The 21,741-nt window shown below is 43.9% G+C and overlaps 1 protein-coding gene across 3 annotated transcripts in view; it reads left to right on the forward strand.

Moving 5' to 3' along the window:
* The window catches only part of CYP2J2 (cytochrome P450 family 2 subfamily J member 2), a 31,411-nt gene extending 10,258 nt beyond the window's left edge, over positions 1–21,153 (forward strand). The window contains exons 2-9 of one of the 3 annotated variants that reach the window (XM_027108355.1): positions 260–422; positions 3,411–3,560; positions 4,161–4,321; positions 6,874–7,050; positions 9,071–9,212; positions 12,153–12,340; positions 15,380–15,518; positions 20,678–21,153. In XM_027108355.1, the coding sequence (XP_026964156.1) occupies positions 260–422; positions 3,411–3,560; positions 4,161–4,321; positions 6,874–7,050; positions 9,071–9,212; positions 12,153–12,340; positions 15,380–15,518; positions 20,678–20,856 (1,299 nt within the window). In that variant the 3' untranslated portion in view covers positions 20,857–21,153. The remainder of the gene's footprint in view (positions 1–259; positions 423–3,410; positions 3,561–4,160; positions 4,322–6,873; positions 7,051–9,070; positions 9,213–12,152; positions 12,341–15,379; positions 15,519–20,677) is intronic. The other 2 variants (XM_027108357.1, XM_027108356.1) reach the window with 2 other exon arrangements.
* Positions 21,154–21,741: the final 588 nt, after the last annotated feature.

Below are 21,741 nucleotides of genomic sequence, written 5' to 3' on the forward strand. Positions count from 1 at the left end.
CAATTCGAGGAAGTTGAACATATGAATGAATGTTTATAAGGCATGTCTATGTCCTGTAGCGGATTCAGCCCGAGTCTAGTGGAGAGGAGGAGAAATGGAAACAGGTAGAAACATCCCCATCAGACCATCAGACCTAAGTGCACACACAGGTGTGCACACAGGCACCCCCTTCCCCCATCCAAGCTCCCACAGCTACACAAACCCTCTATTCCTGGACACACACATGTGCATATTCTGTGACTATTTTACTATCTTTCAGTTTGTGAAGAAATATGGGAACCTTTTTAGCCTGGAATTCGGTGACTTGCCTTCAGTTATTATAACTGGATTGCCCTTAATCAAAGAAGTCCTTGTCCACCAGGAGCAAAAGTTTGTGAACCGCCCTATAACCCCTATTCGAGAACGTGTTTTTAAGAAAAATGGTAAGTTTCTTGACTAATATAAGATGTGTGCGTTTGATATTCTTGTAATCTGTGAAAGGTACCTTTGTGACTGTAATTCTCCAACACTCCCAGGGACCAGGCCCATCATAAAATTCCTGCCCCTAAAGGAAGCTGAGTGGGGCTTCCCTGGTGGCATAGTGGTTGAGAGTCCGCCTGCCGATGCAGGGGACGCGGGTTCGTGCGCCGGTCCGGGGAGGATCCCGCGTGCTGCGGAGCATCTGGGCCCGTGGGCCGTGGCCGCTGGGCCTGCGCGTCCGGAGCCTGTGCTCCACGGCGGGAGAGGCTACGTCAGTGAGAGGCCCGCGTACCGCAAAAAAAAAAAAAAAAAAAAAGTATTTAAAAGAAGCTGAGTGGCCACATTTCCCTGTTACAGACACCTGGCAGGGTTAGCGCTAATGTCAGGGATTTGAGAGAAGCTGCATCACCTGCATGAACCCACTCTAGCAGCTCTAATTAGTAAGTATTCACATCACTCAGTGATGTGATGTGTTTTTTGAGAAAGGCAATGCGTTCTCGCTCTCTTTCTGCTGTCCCATTCAGGTCTCTTCCCTAGGAAAATGGACGTGGATCTGCTTCCTCCTGCTGATTATGTAATCCCTTCTTGCCTCTAGTTCTTTATGCTCTATTATTAAGGCTATGCCCCACAAGGTATCTTAACCCTTCCATCTGTATTAGAAGAGTTTGGCATGAACACTTAAAATGATCATTAAATAAACGAACACATTTAAAAATCTAAATGAAAAACTCAGATTTATTCTTCTACCAAAGCACCATATTTTTCAGGTGCTTCTCAATTCCTCTTTGAAATATTTCATCCATTAACTCTACATCCATTCACTCTATTTATTATCAGCCATGTGAAGCCCAGTGCTAGGCACCAGTGCCAGAGCAGTGAGGAGAATGACAAAATCCTGTTCTTCTGTAACTTACATTCCATTCATGAAAACCATATCAATTACTCTAATAATTTCAGGCCTTAACTGTTATGAAGATTAGAGCAGGGTGCACTTCTTAGGTGTATCTAATCTAATTCAGAGACTCAGGAAAAGCTAATGTAAGTAAATGACAAGTGTGAAGAAGCAATCAGTCAGAGGGAATAGAGTATGAAAAGTCTCTGAGGTGGGAAGAACGACAGTGAACTGAGGAATTGAAAGGTGGCCAGTGTGGGAAGCACAGGGATTAAACGGAGATAATTAAATGGAGATGAAGGTGCTGAGTTTGGCCAGGAGTAGTTCATGCATCTCCTTGTTAAGGATGTTGCTTTTTATTCCTAATAATAATGAAAGCTCTTGAACGGTTTCAGTAGAGAAAGGAATCATCGTACTTACATGGTACATTTTAAAGACTTCTTTAGGCTGCAATGTCAAGAATGGAATAAAGGGAGCAAGAGACTGTTGCAGCATTTTAGGTTAGAGAAGGTGGTGGCTTGAACTAGGGAGATGGCAAGAAATGACAGTACAGTAGGTTAGACCAGGAGAGTGGCCGTGATGATATATGGATTTAAGATATTCAGGAGGCAAATCCAATAAGACATGATGACCTAGACAGAGAGAGAATGAGGTATTGAGGTAGACACCCAAATGGGTAGGTAAAGGAAAGGAGGAATATTTGGAGGAGGGCAAGGTGTTGGCTGGCCTGGGTGGGGAGTTGTATATGGAGCAATCATGAATTCAGTCATAGAAATGCTGAGTTTGAAATGCCTTTAAATCAGCAGAGTCAAACAGACACTTGTATGTATGTCTGGAGCTGAGGGACAGAAAGAGCTAATGAGATTTTCCCCAAAATGGAGCATAGATAAGGGGAGAAGAGGCTTGCAGAACTTGAATGGAGAACTAGATCATTTTGAAATATAATAGAAGATGAATTAACAAAAGATATGATAAGTTCTCTGCAGTCAGAGAATTAGGAGGAAAATTGGAGAGTGTCACATCCTGGGAAAAGAGAAGAAAGAAGTGTCTCATGCTGCTGACACATCAAGATGACGTTGAAAAGGATCCTGAACTGGACAGCAGGGAAGGCCATGTCCTTGAGGTGGTAGAGGCCAAAGGCAGATGTTAGAAGGAGTTGAAGAGCGCTCTGGAAGTGAAGAAATGAAAGAAGTGTGGCCTCACCTGTATTGTGAAATAAATGATCATCTATTGAACGCACCAAGATGTTTGTTTTTTTTTCCTTTGCCTGTGTTGTTCTTTCTGCATAGATTTTTCACTCTTCCATGCTCTTGAATGATTCATTTATTTATTTATTTTTGCGGTACGCAGGCCTCTCACTGTTGCAGCCTCTCCCGTTGCGGAGCACAGGCTCCGGACGCGCAGGCTCAGCGGCCATGGCTCACGGGCCTAGCCGCTCCGCGGCATGTGGGATCTTCCCGGACTGGGGCACGAACCCGCGTCCCCTGTATCGGCAGGCGGACTCTCAACCACTGCGCCACCAGGGAAGCCCCTGATTCATTTATTTTTTAAGGTCCAGCTTAGACAGGACGTCTCCTAAAGGCCTTGCCTCCTTATGAGTATGGATTTTTCTAATCCCTAAGTGCATTCTTAGTATGTTGCATAACATAAATACTTACAGTTACTTATGTGACAAGTAATCACAACATGGGCTTTGGAGTTAGGCAGAACTGAATTTGAATGCCTGTTCAGCTGCTTACTAACTCTGAGACCTTGCGGAGTTTCCTTTTATCCCTTGTGCCTCAGTTTCCTTATCAACAAAATTGTTGGGAGGGTTGGCAGTTATGATAGGACCTACCTCAGAGAGGTTCTGTGAGTGCTAAATTACACAATGCATTAAAAATGTTTAAGTGTCCGGCATTAGAAGCAGTGAGTAAATGCTAGCCACTATATCTATTGCTTTGGGATTATTTCTCTGAATAGTTTTCAAGCGCCTTAATGCCCTTCTCCTTCCTTCCATGCATTACCCCCATGGCTCTTGTTGGCTTTCTTTTCATAATGTTGGCTTTCTTTTTCCCAGGCTTGATCATGTCCATAGGCCAGGTGTGGAAGGAACAAAGAAGGTTTGCCCTGACAACACTGAAGAGCTTTGGTTTAGGAAGGAAGAGCTTAGAGGAGCGCATTCAGGAAGAGACCCACTTCCTCATCCAGGCAATAGGAGAGGAGGACGGTGAGTGTATCATAGGACAGGTGCAGGGAACTGTGGCTCATGATTAATAAGAGTCTACGTGCCTCTCCTGCACCCAGCACTATGTAGGGCACTGAGGGGATAACAGTGAACAGCTAACCATGACCTGCCCTCATGGAGCTCAAGAATTAAGATTAAGATGGGTATTAAACTTATTATTGTTTTTTTGTTGTTGTTTTTTTTTGCGGTACGCGGGCCTCTCACTGTTGTGGCCTCTCCCATCGCGGAGCACAGGCTCTGGACGCGCAGGCTCAGCGGCCATGGCTCACGGGCCCAGCCGCTCCGCGGCATGTGGGATCTTCCCAGACCGGGGCACGAACCCACGTCCCCCGCATCAGCAGGCAGACTCTCAACCACTGCGCCACCAGGGAAGCCCTTATTATTGGTTTTAAATCCTGGTCATCAGTTTGACTTCCCAGGCATTGACTGAATGCTTGCTGTATGTTAGACCCTGTGTAGGTTGCTGGGGCCACAGTCTCAGAGGTGGTTCTGTAGTCAGTATGTCATATGTCATGTAGAGTAGACTCTCAGGGAAAGAGAAGGAAACCAATCTGAAGGATCCATCGCTTCTTCTGCCTCTAGGACAGCCTTTCGACCCTCACTTCAAAATCAACAATGCAGTTTCCAATATTATTTGCTCCATCACATTTGGGGAGCGCTTTGACTACGAGGACACTCAGTTCCAGGAGCTGCTGAGGCTGCTGGATGAGGTCACATATCTCGAGACATCAATGTGGTGCCAGGTGAGGCAGTCCTCACTTCCTATCTTGAATAAGGATATTGGGCTGATGTCGGACACAGATGAGCTCTTCCTTTTTTTTTTTTAAGCTAACATATAACCTTTTAAAATTTACTTTAACACAAACATGTTTGTAGTCAATCTGTTGAATTTAGTATTTTACATCATATTGTTAAATATTGACTGTAGACAAAGAACGTTTCTAACATTTGTGTAAGGTAAAAAACTACATGAAGTGCGCCTACGGACCTATGTTCTTTTCTTTAAAAAGCACAATATTGCCATCACCTTTGTGTCTCTCCTCTCCATGTCCCTCCCTAGCCCTCCGTGTCCATCCTCCCTCAGAAGTACTGTTCTTTGCCTGACTCTCCCGTGGCACATTGTTTTCAGATTCATATGTTAGTTGCACTTTAAAAAAAATATCTGCTTACTTTTCTATTTTATGAATATGCCCATTTGTTATTCTGTTCCCTATTAATAAACACTTGGGGGACTTCCAGTTTGGGGATCTGGAATGAACATTCTTGTCAATCCTTCATGTGGACACATCCACTCATTTCTCTTGCATTTACACCTGTAAAAAATACTTAAAGTTTTCCCAGGTGGTTGCACTACATACATGTCCATCCACACGTGATATTATCAGTCTTTTAACTTTGTAGGGTATAGATTTAGAGGGGTCAAACTCACCCCTTCCTTGGTGGGCCCTGCTCTCCACTTTTGTCCTGCCAGTGCTGTGAGTCTGTCAAAACCTCTACTCAGCTTCTTGGCCTCTCAGCCACATTTCTGGATTTGGAAGACACTTGTAGGGGAAAATCAGCCCCAAGGGTTTTATTTAGTCTTAACAAGTATCTTTAGCTGGAGACTTATGGATCCATCACACCAATCCTGATAAAGTAGTTAGCGTGATTCCTGGCATGTTAAAGGGGCATAATGGATGTGAGCTATTATGATTTATTGTCAGTGTTATTTTTGAATAATATTCCTTGTTCTCACTTCTAACCGTGGTAGCTGCCCATCCAGTTATTCCAGTTTCTTCCCTCCTGTTAAGACAGAACCTAGGAAGTCATGGGAGTTCAGTGGGTATCCGGCTGACTGTTCCCAGGAAACAGAAATCCTGGGAGGGTAGGATGGGGCAGTAGGGCAGGGGTAAGAAGCATTTCTTAGAGACCCAGAGTAGACCAGGCACTTTGATGGACAACTCTTCATACTTGATCTCAAATAAGTTTTTACAGCAGTCCTTTAAAGATGAAATGGATCATCCTGACATGTGCAAGCAGATATGGGAATATGTAAGCACATCCCATAGTAGTCTACTGGCTCTGTGTCAAGTGCAGTATAGATCTCATGTCATTTAGTCATGAAAATAACCATCAGGCCCCACTGGCAGCTAAAGTAGCCACAAATCACATCATTACTACTATTATTATTATTACTATTATTACCAAAGTATTATAGCTAGAAAGAAACAGAGCTAATTGTCAAACCCATGCCTGTTTCACTTAAAATCTAGGCAACTTTCTATTACCTTACGCTATCTATTTTCTACTATGTATTATTAGAGAAAATATATTCAAAGACCACTTTATTTCAGTAAAAAATATCTTAGCCACATGGAGATTACATCATAGTGGGGGCAGACAAATAAATACATGTACATATTTAACATACATACATACATACATACATAGGTATGTAGATATATAGATACATAGACATTTTGCACACACACACACACACATACACACCCAAATATATATACATACACATACTAATGATAATTGTCACAGAAAAAAATAAAACAAAATAAAGGAATGGAAAGAGAGTACCAGAAGTGCTACTAACTGTAAGATTATCAGGTAAGACAGGTCCAAGTAGGTGACATTTGAGCAGCACATTAATGAATTAAAGGAACTGGGGTTATACAGATTTCAGAGGAAAACCATTCTAGATGGAAGAACAGCAAATGCAGTGTCCTAAACAAGAATATTTTTTATGTTTTCACAGAGGCCAATGGGGCTGGACTTGAAAGAGTAAAAGAGAGTAAGATGGCAGGGAGTGATAGCAGAGGAGGTGGCAAGAGGGTGAGGGGCCAGCTCATGTAGAGCTCCAGGCTAGGAGAATGGTGTAGAATTTTGTCTAAATGTCATGGAAAGTCATTGGAAGAGCCAAAAAGTGAAATAATCAATTGAACAGCTAAATGGTCCCTCTGGCAGCTCAGTGGAAAATAGACTGGGAATGGGGTTAAGGATAGAATCAGGAAACCTGTTGGAGGCTTTACAGCATCCAGGTAAGTAATGTTGGTGGTTTGTACAAGGAAGACAAAGCACATGGAGTGGTGAGAAGTGGTCCGAGACTGGCTATATTTTGAATGGAGAGCTGAAATGCTTTGCCCGAGGGGAAAGAAGAGGGTTGAGAGAGAGAAGAGTCAGGGGTGACTCCAAGCGTTAAATTTAAGTAAATAAAAGAGATGGAAAGAGAATGTGGTTTCATTGTCTTCAAAAGTAGAAAACTGGCACTCCCTTGTCTCCATGACTGTTTTGTTTTCTCCATCAGCTCTACAATGTCTTTCCAAGGATAATGAATTTCCTTCCTGGACCCCACCAAATGCTCTTCAGGAACTGGGAGAAACTGAAAATGTTTGTTGCCCGTGTGATTGAAAACCACAAGAGAGGTTGGAATCCTGCTGAAGCAAGAGACTTCATTGATGCTTACCTCAAGGAAATAGAAAAGGTGAGGAAACCAGAGCTGTTACCTGAGTTTTACTCTTAAAGAGCAAATGAGGGGATTCTGGTTTCTTATTGCTGCTGTACCAAATCACCACAAACATGGGGCTTAAAACAACACACATGGGGCTTCCCTGGTGGCGCAGTGGTTGAGAGTCTGCCTGCTGATGCAGGGGACACGGGTTCGTGCCCTGATCCAGGAAGATCCCACATGCCGCGGAGCGGCTGGGCCCGTGAGCCATGGCCGCTGGGCCTGCGCATCCGGAGCCTGTGCTCCGCAACAGGAGAGGCCACAGTGGTGAGAGGCCCGTGTATCGCAAAAAAAAAAAAAACAAAAAAAACAAACCAAACAAACACACATTTGTTCCCTTACAGTTCTAGAGGTCAGAAGGCTGAAACCAGTTTCACTGGGCTGAAGTCAAGTTGCGGGAGGGACTGGCTCCTACTTGAGGCTTTAGGACAGAATCCACTGATTGCATTTCCAGTATCTAGAGGCTGCCTGTACTCCCTGCCGTAGGGCCCCTTCCTCCGACTTCAAAGCCATCAATGTAGCATCCTCACATCTTCTCTTTATGACTTTCTTGCCTCCCTCTTATAAAGACTCTTGTGATTATATTGGGCCCACTGGGATAATCCAGGATAATCTTCCCATATCAGTATTGTTAATTCACTATATCTACAAAGTCCCTTCTGCCGTGTAACATTCACGGGTTCTAGAGATTAAGACATGGACATCTTTGTGGGTCATTATTCAGCCTACCACAGGGGAGGAAAATAGAGGCAATACTTCATAGAGTGTAGGAATAACATTAACTCAGAATTGATTTATGAGTTAATTGATGAGACAATTAGAAATAAAGATAGAGGTTTAACAGTATTTGGGTTAAGGGCTTTGGAAAGCCCAAATACTGCCTTCTCATGATCTAGTCTCTGTCCTCGGCATATATCTGAGGGAGATACACACAAAAGGAAGAATAAGTGCTGTTTCATCATTAGTCAGACTGGTGCCCAGTTACCTACCCCTTCCCCCAGCTCCCAGTGCAGAGCACAAGTGAATCTGTGTCAGTTGCCAGAGATTAGTCTCAAATGGGACGGACATTCGCCTTCCTCCCTCATCGCCATGTCATCCGCTTTTTAATATTACTACAGGAAAAAAGCAAAATGGGATGTATATCCTTTACCATAGTAACACCTCTGGTTAGCACACATCACTGCGTCTGTGTCATTATCTTTGACTCATCAGATTACTCATTCGTTCTCCTAGAGTTGGCAGAAATGTGGATTTCTTTCCAACTCCACTCTTGTTTCACCTGATTGGCATAACATTAATAGAAGCATTGATTACTCCCCAGAGGGGGAGACGTCACTTGCTATATGGTGTGCAGGTGTGGGACCACAGAGGGAGGAATGTTGATGCATTGAAGCTTCTGGAGGAATGTGGCAAAGCTGCTGGAGTGCCATGAGGAATGGCTGTTGGAACCAGAGATGTTTAACCTAAAAAGGAAAAGATTAACAGGGAGATATGAGATTTATTGTACTTTAGAGAAATTCAGTTATTCTTTCTGGTATCAGTACAAACATTTGTTGAGAATTTGCTATGTGTCCTTTCCATCTCGCATAATTCAGAATGCCATCTTAAGGGGTGAGTATTGTTATTTCTATTTTGTGAAATAGGATATAAGCACAGAAAGGTTTATTCACTTGCTCAAGTCATACAGATAGTGAATGGTGTGGCTAATATTGGAACCCAAGGCTGTTTTTCCAGTGTAATGCTAGATTCTCCAAAATTATGGGTGTAAAAAAATTAGTTGTGTTGTTTCATCCACCAAAGCTAATAAAAGCTTCCAGCACTTGGGGCAGGAGGACTCTAGTGATGTTGCAGTAATAAGCCTCTGCCTCCTGAGATGACCAAAGGGAAAGTCATTTCTCCTGGGCTCTCTCCTTCCACGTTTTCTCTAGGATGAGGGCCCCTGTGTTGTGGCAACTAAGAACCATCTGACTAATCCAATAATCATTGTGCTTTCTAGCATAAGGGCAGTGCTACTTCAAGTTTCCACGAAGAAAACCTCATCTACAGCACCCTGGACCTCTTCTTTGCTGGAACGGAGACAACTTCGACCACCCTGCGCTGGGGTCTGCTCTACATGGCCCTCTACCCCGAAATCCAAGGTGAGCACGTCAGTGGATGGGCCTGGGCCAGGTCAGAATGGCGCCCCCTGGAACACACTGTCCCAAGGTGGGACCAGAAGGTAGCATGGTAGGATGGAGAGATAGGTAGGACAGTTACCAGGCCAGGTGGACTTGAGAACGGGAACCTTCTTCGGTTTTTCTGTGAGGATTGTGATGGGTCCATGTAACACAACTATAACAGAGAGTCCCAGTCCTCAGGAAACTCCCAGTCCAGTGGGGAAAACAGTGAAGTCCACTGACATTGTGGTGAGTTCCAGGAAAGAGTTCCATTCCACTCACATATGAAATCTGGTTGCAGCCCTCCCTCCTTCGAAGTAGTGTCTTCCATTGCCCTGTTGACAATGCTCATACTGCCCAATCTGGTATATCATGGCCTCTGCTGGGCCTCTTTCTGCCCATCCAGCCTCGACTCTACCCACCCTGCATGGGGGCGTCATTAAGTCATATGTCACTTAATTTCACTGTCCTTATTTGTACCTCTGGGCCGTAACACCTGCTCTTCCCTAGAAGAATAATACCAAAATGTATTTCCCTAATTTCTCTGCACGGTAAACTCCTAGCTATGCTTGAAGAGTTTACTCAACCACAGCCCCTCCAAGATGTTTCCCCACACTTCTGGGAAAATACTAGCATTTCCTTCCTTTAGAGGTTGCCTAACTGCACCTCCATTACTTTGCTTACCACACATTATTTATATACCTTCCCCACAGACTGTAATCCTTTCGACAACAGTGACTGTTACAATCATTTTTCCTTTTCTAGGCCCCAAAACAGTTTAAGCACATGAAGGATAAAAACTGTTGGGATACAGTTCTGCAAACTGTGGGTAAAAGTTTATTAACGGGACATAAAGTCAATTTAGTGGATCGAGACTAACTTTTTTCCCTAAATTAAAAAAAAATAGATTAGGGAAATCAGAGTGCTTTCTGTGTATTAAGGTTAAGGCTTTTTCGTGAAACTTTCTTTCCTTATACATATGAATAAATGTTTGTTTTATATGTGTGTATATTTATGCTTATGTGTCCTGAGTCATGCACTTAAAAAATGCACTTGTAACTGTGAATTACAGGGTTTTATTTAAATTTATTTATTTATAAATTCTCTGTGTTTTTATTTATCAGATACTTTTTTTCATAAATTTTATTTATTTATTTATTTTTGGCTGCATTGGGTCTTCTTTGCTGTGCGCGGGCTTTCTCTAGCTGCAGCGAGCGGGGGCTACTCTTCGTTGCGGTGCTCAGGCTTCTTGTTGCAGTGGCTTCTCTAGGCACGCGGGGTTCAGTAGTTGTGGTGCGTGGGCTCAATAGTTGTGGCTTGTGGGCTCTAGAGCACAGGCTCAGTAGTTGTGGTGCACAGGCTTAGTTGCTCCGTGGCATGTGGGATCTTCCCGGATCAGGGATTGAACCCATGTCTCCTGCATTGGCAGGTGGATTCTTAACCACTGCACCACCAAGGAAGTCCTTTTTAAATTTAAAAGCCACCTAGTTAGCGTATTGATACAGTTTCCCTATTAGAGGCTCCAAAATAACAGTGGCTTAAAATGGCATAAAAAAGTAGATGCAACCCAAGTTACTATCGATGGATGAATGGATAAGCAAAATGTGGAATGCAATGGAATATTAATCAGCCTTAAAAAGAAGACATTCTGCGCTGCCCTGGTGGCGCAGTGGTTGAGAGTCCGCCTGCCGATGCAGGGGACGCGGGTTCGTGCCCCAGTCTGGGAGATCCCACATGCCGCGGAGCAGCTGGGCCCGTGAGCCATGGCCGCTGAGCCTGCGCGTCTGGAGCCTGTGCTCCGCAACGGGAGAGGCCACAACAGTGAGAGGCCCGCGTACCACAAAAAAAAAAAAAAAAAAAACATTCTGACACATGCTACGACATGGATGAACCTTGAAGACATTATGCTAAACTAAGTAATCCAGTCAAAAAAGGCATATTCTGTGTGATTCTATTCATATAATGTATCTAGAGTGGTTGAATTCATAGAAAGCAAAAGTAAAATGGTGGTTGTCAGAGCCTGGGGAAAGTGCAAAATGGCATCCTCTTCAATGGATGTAGAGTTTCAGTTTTGCAAGATAAAAATTTCTGGAGATTGGTAGCACAATAATGTGAATAAACTGCACACTTAAAATGATTAAGATAGTAAATTATATATTATGTTTATTTTACCACAATTTTAAAAGTTTTTAAATATTCAGTTTAAAAAAAAGGAGTTTTATTTTTCTTTCAAATGAGAAACTCTAAGCTGGACTCTGCAGAACCCTTTTGGGGTCCAAGCTCTTTCCATTGTGTTGCTCTGCTGTATCTAGAATGGTGCCCTTGTTGGCACTCTCAAAGATGGCTCACCTCTAAGGTTGCCTTTCTACCAGTAGGAAGGGAAGAAGGAGGAGGAAGCACACACCCTTCCTTTAAGGGCCTCTTCCAAGTATTAAACATCCCCTCTACTTACATTCTATTGGTCAGAACTTAGTCACAGGGGAATCTGGGAAATGTAGTCTTTAGCTGTGCAACCAGGTATCCAGCTAAAATATCTATTTTTGTAGAAAAAGAAGAAAACAGATATTGGGGCACAATTAATGGGATTTTTTTTCATTTGTTGGTTGCTTCCCTAAATCAGTTCGTGTATATCTCAAAACATCCTAAAGCGGAAGTGGATTTATTCTAACGAATAAGAAGAGCAAACTGAGGCTCAAATGATTTCAGTAAAGTGCAGCAGGAATGTTGTAGAGCAAGAGTTTGCCACCAGATTTGTCTCACACCAGGGCCCACTTTCCACTCACATACCTCCCTGAGGAGCTAGTCTAGAGAGCCTATGATAACTTTAGCCATTTTGATCCTGGTTATTCCATTCCTTAACTTAACGAGGCTCAAGGAAAGTTATGGAATAATAGAATAATAGAACCTCCTCTGCTTTTCCAGAAAAAGTCCAAGCTGAGATCGACAGGGTGCTTGGCCAATCACAGCAGCCGAGCACGGCAGCTCGAGAGTCCATGCCCTACACCAATGCTGTCATCCACGAGGTGCAGAGAATGGGAAACATCATCCCCATGAATGTGCCCAGAGAGGTGACAGTGGACACCACCTTGGGTGGATACCACCTGCCCAAGGTAATTAGGGGCTCATTCACAGCCTCAGATCTCCAAGTTCATATTTGTAAATGGTGGGAATCTCAACTGGAAAAGTAACATGTGTTCTTGTCCTAGAGAATCACTTCAATAGGGAGAGAGATATATTATGCCAGATGAAATACTAGTTTTGTTCCCTGGGTATGATCTTAGAAAATTAGTTCAACTGGTTGTTAATAGGAGTTATGGAGGGGAAGGGGGGTTCCTAGGTTAGCTGTGTTTAGGCAAAGCCTGGCTTTTCTTTGCTGTGAGATTTCTTACTACGTGACATGCATTGTGAATATTTCTGGGGATAGAGCAAGAAGCAATTCTCAGTCAGACTTTGCCATGAGGTCCATTTCTTTGCCTTGGGAGAGCTTCTTACAGGATAGGGACCTGCCAGACTTACTTTAGAAAATTCTGCTTCATAATCCTGGGTTATAGAATGTTGAAATATGAAGGGACATTTGAGACCTCCTGGGCCAACATCACATTGATGCTGGTGTTTCTAACATAACATCCCCACTGGTATTTTTCCAGCTTTGACTTACAGCCCCTTAATGGGACTGTCTCACAAGGGAAAGCAATACAATTGTGTGCAGTATTAAATATCAGAAAAGGAGAGAAAGGAACCAATGCTTTTTAAATAGGATTATGTTCCATGGACTATATAGGTTATTTAAAATGTCTTAGTCAGTCCTCAGAATAATTCTGTTATCCTCATTTTATAAATTTGGAAGCTGAGGCTCAGAGAGTAATTAATCTTGCATAAGATCTCTCAGCTACAATGACAAGAGTTGGGTTCCAGGAACGGAACTGTTCTGATTCCCAGGCTCATCTTTTTTGTACTACACCATGTTCTCTCCACAGGAGTTGCTTTGCTTTGACTTTAAAAGAGTCTCCCTGAAATATTCCTCAGTGGGTCCCTGTTAAATTCCCGGTCCTCACAAAGGAAATTCTGCTCTCACTCTGCACACCACTCTTAGGATCTCAGCAGGCAGCTCTCCTATGCCCCCTAGTGTCCTCTCTGCACACTGCACGTTTACAGTTCTTTCCTTTCTCCACCTTGGTGGGCCTCTGTGGATTCATTCGATCCAGTTTGTCTAAGTTGCTCTGTTTGTGGTACCTGGGGATGATCTCAAGGCAAAGCCAGAGGAGCTTCCGCATTGGATACCCCTTCGTCACCATCCCTGCAGAGCCAGGAAAAGCAGCTATTCCTGCAGCAATTGCTTTTACTATTTTCTTGCTGATTGATCATCTTGTGGGTGAAGGTTGAGGTAAATTATCTCACAGGTGATCTTTGCATTTTTATAGCAATTCATTTAGCCCCAGGGAATCATCCCAGCTCAACAGACTTGTTCTAACATTGATCTTTAATATTGACTGGAATTATCATCCTGGGAACTGTGAGATCCCATTGACTATACATTGTAGAGGCTAGGAGCCATAACTCTGATGTCAAACGTCCTAATACAAATCATTGTTCTACTTCCTCCCACCCTGTGACTTTGGGCATCTTATTCAACCTCTCAGAGCTTCAAATTCTTTATCCGTAAAAGTGCATTTAAATCCACCTCACAGGTGAACATGTAATGAGATCATGCATGTATACTATTTAACCTTGTGCTGACTATAGAAAGTGCTCAAAATAGCAGTTATTATTCTTTATTAATTCATCAGATGTTCATTAAGCACCTAAAACGTTTAGGGCTCAGAAAACAACTCAGAGGAAAATAATCATGCAAGTTTATAAGTACAAACCATGGTAACCGCCCAAGGGAAAAAACTCACTGGCTTTTAGAAAGACGCAAGCTAGCTGCAATGAGGAATGGGAGCAAGCACAGGCAGAGAAGACTTTCCAAAGGAAGTGAGGTTTGAGCTGAGGATTAAAGGATGATTAAGAGGACTTCCCTGGTGGCGCAGTGGTTGAGAGTCCACCTGCCGATGCAGGGGACACGGGTTCGTGCCCCGGTCCGGGAAGATCCCACATGCCGGGGAGCGGCTGGGCCCACGAGCCATGGCCTCTGAGCCTGCGCGTCTGGAGCCTGTTGCTCCGCAACGGGGGAGGCCACAACAGTGAGAGGCCCGCGTACTGCAAAAAAAAAAAGGATGATTAAGAGTCAACTCGATGACAGAGTGGGGAGGAAGGATATTTCAGGCAATGTGAACAGCATGTAAAAAGGCACAGAAATGAGTGGGAACATGTGGCATGTTTGAGAAACTGAAGGAAGTTTGGTATAGTGGGAGTGCAGGCAGAAGAAGGGTCGCTCAGACAGGGAGCAGGTGATGTGTCCTTAATTTAAGAGTGATGGGAGCTATTGAAGAGTATCTATCAGGTTCCAGGTGTGGTGGGTGGACGGGTGTGGAATGATTAAATCATGTTCAAAGCTAGTGTGGAGCACATTGAAGGGGAAGAGAGGAGATGGACATAGTTAGGGCTATTATAGGAGTATAACCAAGCAAGGTGATAGCCTGGACCAGAGGGCAGTGGTGGACATAAAATGGAGGGGACAGAATCAAGAGAAATTTCAAGTACAGTTGACCAGCCTAGCTTAAGGACTGGATGAGGGCAGAATGAGGGAAAGGGAGGCACTAAGGAGGACTCCTGGGTTTCTTGTTATGTATCTGGAAGGATAGTGGTTCCTTTCACTGGGTGACCTTATTCTATTATGAAACTCTCTGTAGAATGGACTAGACATTGGAGGGAAGAGAGTGGGAGATGTCACATTTTTCTCTTATTGACGCATACGTGTTCCCTCCCAAATTATACACTGACAAGTCCCTGCAGAGATCCATTCTGCAGTCGAGTAGTCACACTTCCCCAGGTAAAATTCCCAGCAGACAATTCCAGTCCATCATGGTAAGCTGTCCCATGGCAAAGAGCAGGGTCCTAGGGGTTGGGCTCAGAGGGAGCAGACTGGGGAGGCTGAGGGAGTTAAGGGTGCTGTCAGCCTTGGTGTGGGAGCCGGGGGGACTGCCACCCCTCTGCATACGTGTGTCGTGTGGGTCAAGTCTTACCTGAGTCCTTGCTGCCTTCTCCAGGGGACCATGGTCCTGACTAACCTGACTGCACTGCACAGGGACCCCGCAGAGTGGGCCACCCCCGACGTTTTCAATCCGGAGCATTTTCTGGAGAATGGACAGTTTAAGAAAAGGGAAGCCTTTCTGCCTTTTTCAGTAGGTGAGTAGCAAGAAATAAGAGTGTGGGAACCCAGACTCTCAGCCCTTCCCTACTTTTCTCCCTGATGTGCTTTGCTTTGGTTGGAATGTCTCCAGGTCCAACAGGAAGAAATAACTCACAACCTAAAAGTTGAGAATGTTTTATTCGGGGCATTACTGAGGACTCTACCCTGGGAAGGCAGCCTCTCAGATAGCTCTTAGGGACTGTTCCCAAAAGATAAGGAAAGAATGAGGATATATAGGAGTTTTTGATAGAAAAAAACCATGTAGTCAAACATCAAAAGATTACTGCTAGTGACAAAAAAAAAAAAAAACAGACATCTCAAATTTATGATTTTAGTGCCTTTCTTTTTATGGGAAGATGCAAAAGTTTGGGCTCATTGAAATTATTCCTTTATATGCATCCTAACACTCTAGGGCCAGTATCCTCTTTTTCTCCAGCCTGAATTCCACTCAGAGCACACCACTGGGGTCAGCTGCAGTGACCGACGGCTCATGGAGGGCAGCCTTCACTGTTTAACCGGAATGGCAAGCAGCAGTGTTCAGTCCACACCAGATAGTCCACTCCAGCATGACTCACTCTTTTTTTTTTCTTAAAGCATGTTTTGTTTGTTTGTTTGTTTATTTATTTATTTATTTTTGGCTGCACTGGGTCTTTGTTGCTGCACGTGGGCTTTCTCTAGTTGCAGAGAGCGGGGCTACTCTTCCTTGCGGTGCGCGGGCTTCTCATCGCAGTGTCTTCTCTTGCTGCGGAGCACGGGCTCTAGGCACACAGGCTTCAGTAGTTGTGGCATGTGGGCTCAGTAGTTGCGGCTCGCAGGCTCTAGAGCACAGGCTCAGCAGTTGTGGCGCACAGGCTTAGTTGCTCTGTGGCATGTGGGATCTTCCCAGACCAGGGCTCGAACCCGAGTCCCCTGCATTGGCAGGCGGATTCTTAACCACTGTGCCACCAGGGAAGTCCCAGCATGACTCACTCTTGCCGTTGGTTGCAACTCAGGATTCCCTGGGTGGAGCATCACCAGGACTCATGCCCTTAATTCCCAAGTCCTGGCTTGACTCTGATGGAGATTTCAGCTCCACGTTGTGCTGTCCCCCAGAACACTGGAACAAGAGCTCAGACCCTGCCTGTCTCCCAGAGAGAAGGTTGAACACTTGCCTTCTTTATAGAGTTTTAAATGTTCCAAGATCTTTTTAGGGCAACCCATTCACACAGAACTAGAGCCAATTGCTAAGAAGAGGCTGGGGGAGGGGCAAGGAAAAGGGCTACTTGCTTCTCATTATGGGCATCACAAGTGACTCTAAGTGCCACAGGCTTAACTAGATGAGATTCTACTCTATAACAGGTCCCTGAAGAGGTCCTTTTGCTGTTTCACATTCTAATGACCTTTTAAAAACCTAATTAATACATTTACATGGTATACAACTTGAAATGTACAAAAGCAGATGCAGTGAAAACTCTCATGTTTCCAAGCCAGCCAGTTCCAAAAGGGTGTTTTAATTTATAACAATGTAAAATTAGTAAGAAAAAATTTAGTATATTCCATGTATTGAGTTAGGTATGTTGCAGAGATCAATTCTACTAATTTCCCAATTTCTTAATTTTATAAATATTTCCTGAGCATCTATCATGTGTCAGGCATTCAGCCCTGAGGATATGACAATGAATGAAGTAGAAAAAAATATCTCTTAAGGAGCATGTGTTCTAGTGTAAACTTACAAGTTTCAAATTCCTATTATCACCACATTGGAGATAAGCCCTGAGGCTTGGCAGGGCCGTTTATAGCATCTAAAAAGCTATAAATCTCACAAGGCAGAGCTAGAACTCAATGTTAACCAGGTTTATCAAACACTAAAGCCTGTGCTCTTCCTAGCAGTGTCTCCTAAAAAAGGTAACTATGCTACAGAGTTGACACTCAGAAATTCATGATAGGTTTCTTATCATTAAATTAAATATAGATTGATTTGCTGAGACAGTGTCATTTTGTTGATCATGCCACCAAAGTACAGAAAGGGAGGCCCTTGAATTTGAATCCATGTATGCATGATCCGGAGCCCAGATTTTCCTGCTATAGGACACTGTCCTGAGTGTATCTGGACTGATTCTGATTAGATCTTCTGTGTCTTTCTTCCTCTGGTTCTATGACACTTTTCCTCACGTTGGCCAAGTCACTTCCTAACATGAAAGCAGACATGAGATATGGGAATACCTTCCAGTCTTCCTGTCTACAAGAGCTTCAGATTTCCTATTATAATGCAAAGTTTCACCTGTGTATTTTAAGTATTATAATTATTCTTGACTCACTGTTGTTTTTGCTATTGAGAGTTATAACACACCCTTTTAATTACAGGTTTCATTTGCAAGCAAATTATCTCATTTAATCCTTACAGCAACCCAGTTATTAATAGTTAGACAGGCAATCGATCAGTATGCCGTTTCTTAATGTAAGGAAACTAAGAATAAGAGAGAATTGTTTCTTATTCAAGATCACATGCCCAAAGAATTGGCTGAACAGGGCCTAAGACTCAAGTTCCCTCGTTCTCATCTAGTGCTCCTTCCTGCATAATTACAATGTAACTCATTTCACCACTTAAAGGCCCTTCCATTTTAAGATTCAGCAAGTTCATATCATATGTATCCATTATTACATTGCTGCATAACAAAGGTGGAAAACTCAGTGACTTAAAACCATAAGTGTGTATTATTGCTCAGGAGTCTGTAGTTGAGCTGGGAGCTCAACTGATCTTAGCTGGCCTCTCTGGCCTTTTTGGGAGGTCAGCAGGCTGAAGGCGGATCTAGGATGACCTCAGCTGGGACAATGGGGCTCTTTTCCAAGTTTCATCCTCCAGCAAGCTAGCCGGGCTGGTGTTCATGTGGAAGATAAAGACCCCAAGAGGGAGAACAGGAAGCACACAATGCCTCCTAAGGGCCAGGCTGGGAACTGGCAACCATCACTCCCCCCTGCATTCTGTTGCCAGTACAAGTCATAAGGTGAGACCCGGTGCAAGGGGAAGGGAAAATAGCACAATTGTTATGGGAAGAGCTATGAAATCACATTGCAAATGATGGGGATACAGGGCGAGAGGGGAAATTGGAGCCATTTTTGCAAGCAGTTGGTCTCACTATCTGTCTTTCTGCCTGAGAAGAATGAAATTCTTAGAAGGCAAGCAATTTGGGGATTCCCTCAGCTGTGACAGAATGAGGCCTAGCTAAACAGTTTTCAAGAGATAGAAACCTGAAAGATGCACTGACTTAAGAAGTCAACACCACCGTCTGGCTTTCCCCCGCCACACTCCCGGCTTTGGTGCACAGCTGCTTTGCCTCATTCTTGATCCAGCACTTTCTAAAAACAGCCTCCCTGAAGGGATGGGGTGTGGACAGCTCCTGCCCTTCTCTTGCAAAAGATGATCAGGTGTGGAATTAGGATACGTACACCATCAGGGCAAATGGCAAAGCTATTACTGCAAATTTATATTTTCTTTTCCTCATTTAAGTTTTTCCCACTTGATCCAACAAAGCAGCAAACAGCTTCATGAAAGGCAAGAGGCTGAGTCCTCATTTTTCAAACAAATGTTTAAAAAGTCACTGGATCGTGGGAGATAAGGTTAGGAAGAACTTTTCCCAAAAACCCTGGGTCAGTGTTCTCATTTTACTAATGAGGTAATTGACCTGGTTAGTTAGTGGAAGCGTCAAGGAGAAGGTCCATGTTTCCCGTGGTCAAGGATGAAGCTTTGAAATCAAGTAGCCCTTGTTTTCATAATTTTAAAAGCAAATTCATATCTCCTGTCTTACTGGTATCCTTGCCCATCCACATAATGTAGTTAGGAGAGAGATTATCTCATATGTTTGACAAGTTTGACATGTTTAGGTCTGTAAGAATAAAGGGTTTACTCATAGCTCAGAGCTGGTTACTGGCAGAACCTGTACTTTAACCCTGGTTCCTGACTCCCTAGGTCCAGTTTTGTCACAATATCTGGATTCTTCTAGGAAAATCTTGGGTATTTACAATACATCTGATTTGGTACTATTTTAACAGATTTCGTCATTGTACTATTTGTGATGGGTAAAGAGATAAGGATGAGGGGAACAGAGATAAATAGGCACACGCTGGTGGGAAACAGGCACAAAACAATATAAGTATGATATAATTCTGAAGCATATTTCAATTTACTAAACACTTTTGCAGATACTCTCTAATTTTATTTCCTCAACAGCTCATTACAGGCAAGAACAAAATAGAGGCATGTGTATATAAACTGTTTCCAGGAAAGTTTCATGACATGGGGAAACACAAAGTAGTAAAAGCAGCACACAGAATTAGCTACAGAGAGTAATCCCAGTGATGGTGTGCTGGAGCATCCTTACAAGGACCATGAGGAAATATGTCAAAACGTTAACAAGGGTTCTGTCTGGATTATGAGATCTTCTATTGTGTTTATACTTTTCACAATTTTTTTTCTTTTTGTAGTGAATATATATTACTTAGGGAGAAAGTAAGTTATTAAAACACCCACAAGAGGGCTGGTGGTAGAGACCAGCGTGGGGTGCTGTTACACAAGTCAGGCGAGCAGCGCGTTCATGAGGGGGAGGGCGTGGCGGAAACCCAGAAGACGTGAAGCACAGGTGGGATGAGATGGCGTCTGCCCTGCGCAGGTAGCCATGGCAGAGAGGTTTCCAGTCATTAAGGAGGGAAACGTGATAAAGAGAAAAGATGCCTCATTCTTGAGAAACCTTGCTCTGATGTTTACTTGCTTATACTTTTCAACAATTTTCTTTTAACAATTGAGAAAAATTACCTAGAATTTTGTTCTTTGTCTGCTTTTGTCATTATTGTTTGCTAATGGATTTTTGAAAGGCCTTAGGCTAGACTTCACTTGCTCGATCAACCCAGGCCTCTGACTTCTTTCATCTACACCCTGTGCCTCACCTGTGCCTCATCTGCCTGATTCCTGAAGGCATCGGAGTGTGTGATTGTGGATTTAGCTCGCTGGGCTTTGGTTAACTCAGGTGGCTGCGATCAAATAAGCCGAGTACATAAAGCCCCAGGGCCTAGCAGGCCCTCCGTTTGCTCAGGTTTCACAAGACGTGGTAGAAGGTTTCAGTCCTTGCTGGGCACAGACGCCGCCCGAACAGGTAACTCACCTTATATTTTTGTCTTTCAGGTAAGCGGATGTGCCTTGGAGAACAGTTGGCGAGAACTGAGTTGTTTATTTTCTTTACTTCCCTTGTGCAAAAATTTACCTTCAGGCCTCCAAACAATGAGAAGCTGAGTCTGAACTTCAGAATGAGCCTGACCATCTCTCCAGTCAGCCACCGCCTCTGTGCCGTTCCTCGGGCATGACGTTGTCAGGGAGGGAGAGGGGAAGGAAAGCAGGAAGAATGGCCGTGTCCCCCCAAGGCAGGAGGGAACAGCATGCAGTGCCTCTGAGGACAGGCCATAGGAACTGGACTCAGAGGAAACAGGATCCAAACCCCAGCTTTGCCATCTCCCGTGGAGCCTTGCGCAAATCAGGTATGTTGTGAGTGATTTGCCTCTCCAGCCAGGAAATGAAAAGAGAATAGTGATTCCTTCTCTAAAGGAAGAATTGCTGTAAAAACCAGAGTGATTTGGAAACCATAAAGCACATCATGAAAGTCATAGCTGTGATCTGCCTCCTTCCTGCTTCCTTCCTTAAACGGGGACTTGCTTCTGGCCTGTTGAGATGGCCCGGGTCAGAGTGGTGCGAGATGGTGGATAGGAGAAGTCGGGCCCTGGGGCAGCCACAGAGGTCAGCTAGAAAGGCCCTCACACTTGGTAGCACTGGGCAAGCTCATCCTGTTTCTGCCTCCGAATGGCCCCTGGGAAGTCAGTAGGGCAGGTAGGATTCCTGATTTATAGGTAGGTTTCTATGGAGAAGAAATTTCTCTGATTTACCTAAGGATACACTCCTTGGCCTTGGACCCCAGGACCAAGAAGAATGTGACCACTTTAACCAAACCTGGAAAGCAGGTTTGGGGGGAAAAATGTGGAAATATTTTCTGCTTTCAAGGTGCCTCCTCACCTTAAATCCCTTCTCAGGCATTATTTATTCCCAAGCCATTTCATACTGGATTTGACAATGTGGTGGGTGTGATCATTTCTCACAAATTGATGTTGGCTTTTGGTTGGCAAGTATTCCCTGCCTAAACACAACAGCTGAGCCTTGGTAGACTATTTTGTAGCAGGAACTAGAAATGTCAGAATCCT

The sequence above is a fragment of the Aethalodelphis obliquidens genome, unplaced genomic scaffold, assembly GCF_003676395.1.
Source record: "Aethalodelphis obliquidens isolate GAN/ISIS:26980383/991018 unplaced genomic scaffold, ASM367639v1 scaffold9, whole genome shotgun sequence".
In the NCBI taxonomy this organism is placed as follows: Eukaryota; Metazoa; Chordata; class Mammalia; order Artiodactyla; family Delphinidae; genus Aethalodelphis; species Aethalodelphis obliquidens.